This window comes from Phasianus colchicus, chromosome 4 (assembly GCF_987193195.1).
Source record: "Phasianus colchicus chromosome 4, bPhaCol1.hap1.1, whole genome shotgun sequence".
Taxonomy (NCBI): domain Eukaryota; kingdom Metazoa; phylum Chordata; class Aves; order Galliformes; family Phasianidae; genus Phasianus; species Phasianus colchicus.
Window position 1 is genome coordinate 31,045,660 of NC_143439.1, and position 8,100 is coordinate 31,053,759.

General features: G+C 49.9%; 1 protein-coding gene across 1 annotated transcript; it reads right to left on the reverse strand.

Annotated features, from left to right (window-relative positions):
* Window positions 1-4,649: 4,649 nt before the first annotated feature.
* On the reverse strand, window positions 4,650-5,771 carry LOC116231057 (ribonuclease CL2). Its single transcript, XM_031596608.2, has 2 exons — window positions 5,614-5,771; window positions 4,650-5,177 (listed from the first exon to the last, which is right to left on the reverse strand). Exon 2 carries the CDS (start codon window positions 5,169-5,171, stop codon window positions 4,734-4,736), a length of 438 nt encoding a protein of 145 aa, XP_031452468.2. The 5' UTR covers window positions 5,172-5,177; window positions 5,614-5,771; the 3' UTR covers window positions 4,650-4,733.
* Window positions 5,772-8,100: the final 2,329 nt, after the last annotated feature.

Genomic DNA, 8,100 nt, shown 5'->3' on the forward strand with positions numbered 1-8,100 from the left:
GTTCAGGAAACAGAGATGTGGCACTGAGGGCTGTGATCAGTGGGCACAGTAGGGATGGGCCAGGGTTGGACTGGATGATCTTAGAGGTCTTTTCCTACCTTCATGATACTATGATTCTGCTGCAGCCCCACTCACAGAGGTCTGAGAAAGCTCCATCTACCTGGTAGTGATGTAGCTTTGAGCTCGGTCTCTCTGGCTGGTGACTCCTGTTCCCTGGTACAGGGACATCTGTCAGTAGGGTGCCAATATGGATGTAGTTGGAAGTTAGGGAAACTAGCCAAGTGGAAAGCTCTTTCATAGACAACACTGCAGAGATGTCTCTACTGGGGCAGTCACTTAACAAAATACACTAATGGGCACCCTCATTACTCATGTACTCATTTTTACTGACATCTGCAGGATGTGTTGCCAGAAACCCAAGCTTTTATACTCTCTTTTTCAGATAGGTCACTGGAACAGTGCAGATGTGATTTACCTGGTATAACCTAAAAGGTGCACAGAAAAACCTTAGCAAGAGTAACTAATCTCCTTCAAAGTCACTGTCTGGAGCTCTAAGTAAGCCTGATAGCTTGTATAAGATGTCTTTGCTCCTGTTCACTAGAAAGATTGCTCCTGTGTTCACGTTCTCTGGGTTACTTCTAGGTTGACAATCTTTTGCTAGAGAGAGGGAAGAAAGAAGGTAGTCAGGTAACTATGCAGTCATATATTTTTTGACTGTAAGCTGGAAGAGTTTGCGTGTTCCTCTGGGCTGGATTAGGCAGAATGTTGCACCAGATCTGTTTTCTCACAGTGTTCAGGTCTTCTGGGTTTGATGGTTAAGTCCCGCAATTCTCAAGCACTTTAATTCTACAACACGTTCCATGTAGTTTCCATTTCCAAATCTCACCTTGGTGTGTGTGCTCTGTTCAGCAGTACTTTTGTAAGTCTTCCTGTCCACATGCAGGTAGTAAGTGATTCCTGGGTGCCAAATACAACTTAGAGAGTTTGAGGGATGCACTGCTAGTCCCTACCACCTGGAACACTTTTTGTCTCAAGATTTAAAATCTCACAGTTTCTCTGTCCTCAAAAACAATGGATCCTTGAAAGTTTTACTTACAACTAGAGGGTCTATTTTGAGTCATTTAAGATCATTCAGTTTACCATGGAAATTGGAGCTGGTAAAATTGCAGGCGATGCCACAAAAATGTGCACATGCATGTTTTCTGTATTAGCAGCACAAAGCTGCTCATAAAATTTCTGGTCTGTTTTAAACAGTACAGCTACAGAACCTTACAAATCCAGGTTGCTGGCTTCATCTGGGTATGGAGAGAAGGCGGCAAAGATAAATAAATCAGAAGCCTGACAAAACTAGAAATATTTGCAGGAATTCAAACCTATTTCTGACAGTAAGTGGCAATTGGCATGCTTCTGATGGACAGAAAGATGTATGTGTTGCTTCGTATAAATGCAAGAGAACATGTCTGGAGACATGCTTCCTAAAGAAGGAAATCTTGAAGATTTGAGAAGCTTTGCCTGTTTGCTGGAGCTGTGCTGCCCTCAAGTGGCTTTTTATTTTTAACTTTTTTTTTTCTTCCTATTTTCAATGGCAGAGGAGGTGGTTTATTTTCAAGACAGAATCTGATCGGGAATTCCTTTCTCTCCTTCAGTTTTGAGACCAAGGCCAGATGTCGACAGATCCTTTTGCTCCTCCTAAGACTTTGGTATATTTAGAACAGAGACGGACCTCACTGAAGACTGAACTTTGTGTTGGTTCCGTTCAAGCTGATCACAGAATTCTTCAGACAAAAGGTATGCAAGTCCAGAGACCATGCCAGTGATGGGAAATAATGGTCCACGGCTGCATACTTTCCTCCTGCTCCCTTTCAGGCAGAGATCCCCTCCTGCCAGCCCACCCAGCTCCTCCAGTGGCCAGGAGAGAGCAGGCTAGAGCAGGGGATCTGCTGGAAGCTGCCGGCCAGGAATGTCTCTAATGCCCCAGGAGTCCATCTTGGGACCTATGCATTTCAACACCTTCATCAGTGACACAGACAGTGGGACTGAACATACCCTCAGCATGTCTCCTGATGACGCTAAGCTGAGTGTGCAGCTGACACAGCAGAAGGCAGGGATGCCATCCAGAGGAACCTAGACAGGCTTGAGGAGTGGACCCATGGGAACCTAATGAGATTCAGCGAGGCCAAGTGAAGGTATTGCACTTGGGTCAGGGCAATCCCAGGTATGTGTTGTACTGCAAAAGCACCAGTATTTCTGTGTAAGGTTTACCAATCTCAAAGAAAGTACACAGAGGAAGTTAACATTTATAAGTTTAATAGAGAGGTACTCACATAGCCGGAGACAACCAGCTGGTAGAGTCTCTGCCCTGGGGTTTCCTCCAGCAGATAGCAGTGGTGGCCAGCCAGCAAGACCTCCACACAAACCCTTAGCCTTGTGTCCATATATGTAACAGCAGGAGACAATAAAGCATTGTGTATCAAGATAAGCAAGGTCATTCACAGAATGCAAAGATACAGTGACAGAGCAGTTTCTCACAAGCAGGTTTCTTCTAGTTACATGCAGAAGCTAGAGGCAGTTGTGTTCCTGAGGGAGCATGAGCACTTTCTCATGAGCTAGTCACCTGCTCAGTTGTGATCTGTATTTCTTCCAGCGTAGACTGGGAGAAGAATGCACTGAGAACAGCCCTGCAGAGGAGGGCTTAGGGGTCCTGCAGCACGAAAAGCTGGACATGATCCAGCAATGTGTGCTTGCAGCTGCATCAACAGAGAGGTGGCAGCAGGGTGAGGAAGGTGATTGTCCCCCTCTACCCTCATGATGCCCCACCTGCAGTGCTGCATCCAGGTCTGGGGACCAGCATGAGAAGGATCTGAAGCTGCAGAAGCAGGTCCAGAGGACAGCCATGAAGAGCTTCAGACTTCTGGATTACCTTTCCTATGAAGAAAGGTTGAGGGAGCTGGACTTGTTTAGCCTGGAGAAGAAAAGACTCCAGGGAAACCTCACTGCAGCCTTGCAGTACTTGAGGGGAGCTTGTAAGCAGGAGAGGGACTGATAGTGGTATGACAAGGGAGAATGGCCTTAAACTGAAAGAGTTTAAGCATCTAGGTTAGATGCTAGGAAGAAATTTTTACTCAGAAGGTGATGAGGCGCTGGCACAGGCTGCCCAGAGAGACTGGATGCAAGACCAGGGACCATGTCAGTGGTGGGAAATAATAGTCCAAGGCTGCATACCTTCCTCCTGCTCCCTTTCAGGCAGAGATCCCCTCCTGCCAGCCAGAGAGACTGTGAATGTGGAGATCCTCAAGGCCAGTTGGATGGTGCCCCAGGCAGCCTGATCCAGTGGGTGGCAGCCAGCCCACAGCGGGGAGTTGGAACTGAATGCACTTTAGGGTCCCTTCCAGCCTAAGCAGTTCTATGATTCAGTGATGATGAAATATCTCAATTCCTCTCCAGTGTAAAGGGAGTAGAGCTCTCCTCAAGAGGGCGCAGCCGAGAGCTCGAGCTTACCAGTTCATGGAGGTATACAGGGGCCTCTGCCTTTCTGCTAAATTCCAGACAAGGAGAACCTGAGTCACTTATGGTACATTTTGAACAGGGTCCAATTGAAATGGATCAGAAAGACCATTTGTTGCATTTCTTGCCCTTCTTGGTGGCCTTTTTGCAGTGGCATGACACCTGAATGTCAGCACTTCTATCTGAGTCTTCCGGATCCTTGGGCAATAGGACCAGGGCAAGGAGGACCACTGGCTGTCTGGGCTGCATGAAGAGGAATGTTGCTGGTGGGTTGGGGTTGGGGAAGGTAATTCTACTCCTCTGCTCAGCACTGCTGATGCATAACTGGAGTGCTGCAACCAGTGCTGAGCACCCTAGAACATGTGAGATGTGGTCGTGAAGATGATGAAGGGTCTGGAGCATCTCTGTTATGAAGAAAGGCTGAGAGCTGGAACTCTTGAGCTTGGAGGAGGGTCATGCATGGGGAGTTTATCAGTGCGTACAAGTACTTGATGGGGAGGAATGATGACAGTCATTTCCAGTGGTACCCAATAACAGGACAAACTGTATGGGGGTGGAGAACTTTGGGGTCTGTGTATGGCTTCAGCCATGGGGGTTTTGGAGGGCCCTAGCACTGCCTCAACCCCACAAAGGCCCCAGGTAGGGTCAGAGGTATCTGGTGGAGCATCTGTGGAGCATGTTGGGGCTTATGGGGCAGCCATGGGGGAAACTGGGTCCTCTGTTTCAAGGCTCTTGGGAAGTTAGGAAACACTATGGGGACTGTGGGTACTCAGGAACACAGTGTGATATCCGCAGGGTCGGGATAACTGGGGAAGGTGTTGAACATGGGGATTAAGGCAACTCTGGAGGAGCTATTGGGAACTGAGGGGAATTGTGAAGTGCTCGCCCGGGCAAAAAAACAAGGTGGGAAGTCTATAGGGTATAGTACAGGTCAGAGGCACCCAAGGGACTAAGGGGTACCTCGGAGGTTGGGAGAAGGTAAGGGTTTACAGGGGAACCTGGGTTGGAAGGTAAGGGTTTATAGGGGAACCTGGGTTGGCCATGACCACCATGAATGGGGTTGGAGGCACCCAAGGGGGCTCAAGGACACCCAGAGGGGAGCAGGATTCCATGGTCCCCCCAGAAGCTGATGCCAGAGCCCAGGCCTGTGGCACCTCTTTTATTGCAGGTCCTAATGCAGCCCCTGCCCAAAGGGAGGGAATCCATCTCTCCACGCATTGCCCCCCATTTCAAGACTCATTAACAGACTCAGAGGTGCCAGCGAGGTGCACAGGCAGCCCGTCAAGGCAGGAGATACGCACATGGTGATGGAGCTGCCGGGCCCGGTAATTGCAAGGGGGCCGGGTGTCTCCACCCCGCAGGCGGCAGGCTGTGATGTCCATGGGAGCTGAGGTGCTGTGGAACCCCATTGAGTCAGCCGGGCGGGTGCAGGTGGCCACCAGGTCCTCAGCTGGTGCATGTACAAAGGTGTTGGATGGCTTGCAAGGCCTCCCCGGGGCTGTCACTTGCCGTCGTGCCAGCATGACCCCGCAGTAGCGGTGTCCCATAAGCCCGAGCGTCCGGGGTTGGTCCACATGCTGCCGCAAGAACTTCTCATAGCGGGTCTCTCCCACAGCTCCTGCCACTGCTGTCAGTATGATGGCTACGCATAGCACCCAGCTTGCCATGGGTACCTGTGGAAAGTGGGGTCAGAGCCTGGACTGCTGGAGACCTGTCTGGAAACCCCATCTTAGGCACTTGAGTCCCCTGTAGAGTGCCCATCCCAGATATGGAGGTCCATTACAGATCTCCTCCGAATGCACGGAGAAGTGCCCTCTCAGACACGTGGGTCCGCTGCAGAAGTCCCCTGAACACCTAGGTCATCTGTGGATTCCACCCAGATGCCCAGATTCCCTATAGAACATCCCAAGGATAATAGGTCTCCTACAGTTCTGCATCCCACAGGCACCTGCATCTCCTACCACATCTCCTCTGGACATCTGGATCCCCTATAGCTCCCCCACACCCTCAGACACCTGGATCTCTTCCATACCACTATTTTCCCACTAGATGCTCAGGTTCCTTACAGTTTCCTCCTGCAAATATTTTAGTCCCCTGCATATCCCTCACCTGAACTTCTGTGTGCTTCCTTTTCTCTTCTGGCCTCAGGGTCTCCTGATCCCTCCCACTCCTCTGCACCGCTCTTATACTTGTCCCAACTGAGCCCAAAAGACAAAGGTCCAGGAGGAGGGGCAGGGCAAAGAGCAAGGTCCAGTGCGTGTGGGGGGAACCTAGCATTCAGGAGGCCCTACTCCCCTCATACCACCCCCCTCTGCCAAGGTCATTAGATAATCATTAATTAAGCACGTGACTGTCTGCACACATCCCCTCAGGTGCCCCCTGCCCATCTCGCCATGGACTACAATAAGGCTCTGGCCTGGTGATGCTTGGACCCTATGCACAGGATGCCGAGCACAGTGAACAGCACAGAGCTTATGGCCTGGGGCTGCACACAGGTGCCCCCTCCTCAAGCATTCAGCTCCCACAGGCACTCCTCAGGCACTCCTGCCCTTACCAGCCCAATGAATGTCATAATGAGGCCCTTGGGACACAGAAAAGGGCACTCGGAAGACCTTGAGTCACAGAAAGATGCTGTGAAGTTCTTGGGTTGAACAGAAAGGGCTTTGCAGGACTTTGGAGCACCAAAATGAACATGGCAGTCCTGAACTGAGCAGAAAAGGACTTTGGAAATGCTAGGAGTGCACAGAAAGCCCAGGGAGGAGTCTGGACAAAGCAACAAAAGAGATCACAAGTCATTGGTGTGCACAGGAAAACATTCTGAGAATCCTGAGGCCAAAGAGAAAGGCACTTGGAGGTCCCCGAATACATTCAGAGCTGTGTTGGGCAAGCAAAATGAACTTGGAGGAACTTGTGTTGAACTGCAAGGCATTCGAGAGACAACTGCTTAGCACAGAAAGGCAACTGGAGGACTCTTCGGTGCACCAAACTTCATGATAAACCCCTGTGATATGGAGAATGTCATTTTCAAGGCCCAGGCTCATCAAACACTTACTGTGAGTTCCCCAGATGGAGACAAACCTGTGGGTTTCACCTGCCAACAGAGCCAGTGCTCAGAGAGAGCCTCTGGGAGGTGGTGAGTGAGGGCTCCCCTCTTCTGATTCCATCTCTTGTTCTTTTTCCTTTTTTCTGCCTCTCCCATGTGCCAGGCACACCAGGTCTGGATGAATGCAATGCAGTAATCCCTATTGCTCAAAGAGGTAATGGGAGACCTCACCTCTGACTGACCACCATGCAAGGTCCCTCCTGCTCCAGGTGATTCACTCCTCAGCCTCCAGGTTTTCCTTAGCAAGGAGTATCAGTCCCCTGGTAGCTGACTAGTTTACTGTACTACTTTCAGCTCAGCTGGGTGCTGCTCCAACAGTCCCTGCTGTTACTGAGAACAAAGGGCTGTAATTGCATCCAGCTGAGGGCACACTCGGTACAAGAAGAACAAAAGGCACTCTTGCACCAAGTTAGCACTTGACATTCCCACCAAACCATCATTTCCACAGGCTGCTGATCTGAGGATATGCTGCACACCAAGGTGAAAAATTTTGGGAAGGGCCTTGTTAGAAACCCCAGGAGCAAACAGTCACAATACGCTGGAATTGCATAGCTGTGGGAGTGGAATGATCTCAGGAGCGGAATGATCTCAGGATGTTGCCAGACAGCCCTCCAGCAGAATTTTCCCAGCTGTGAGCATCAGCTTGGTTTCTTTCACTGGATCACTGCCAGAAACTACTGATTTTGGAAAACCCAAACAGCTTTACAGGCTCCTGAAACACAGCTCCTTAAACAGCAGGGCCCTGAAGAAGGCTAGATAAATCATTCTATGGCTGTATGATGATCAAATTGGCTGAGGGAGCCGCATTTGTTCAGTCTGGAGAAGGCTGTGGGGAGACCTCAGTATTGTGGCCTTCCAGTATTTAAAGGGAGATTATAAACAGCAGAGAAATCAACTTTTTACATGGCCAGATCATGATAGGACAAAGGGGAATGGTTTTAAATGAAAGATGGGGAGATTTGCATTAGAAGTCAGGGGGAAGATTTTCACTAAGAGGGCAGTGAGGCACTGCACAGCTGCCCAGAGGCTGTGGGTGCCCCATCCCTGGCAGTGTTCAAGGCCGGGCTGGATGGGGCAGCCTGAGCAGAGGGGGCATGGAGCTGGACGATCTTTGAAATCCCTTCCAACCCCAGCTATTCTGTGTTTGATTTCTGTCCCTCTGCTTACTCCTTTGTGTGCTATCTTAACTACTGGCAGTTAGATGCAGGAAGGAGCTTAAATGAAACACGCTGCCTTTGCTCCGAGCTTTGTGCTCTCTTAATTTCAGCCTCTGGCGGTGCATCGAGCTGCTGCCGTGCGTCCTCACGGTGCCAGGACATCATGCCAAGTATTTAGTCCAGATGAAGTCCCAGGACTTTATATATCACACCCTCCCCAGCCAGATTTATGCTACGGGAAATCCAAACACTTCCATGTTTTGTCTGCTTGACAGAAGAACGGAGCGACTAAAGATGGAAAAAGAAAAAAAACAAAAACCAAAAAAACAAGCTGCG

What these genes read in the sequence shown, in the direction of transcription:
- LOC116231057 (XM_031596608.2), bottom strand. Translation starts at nt 5,171, where the DNA reads ATGGCAAGCTGGGTGCTATGCGTAGCCATCATACTGACAGCAGTGGCA.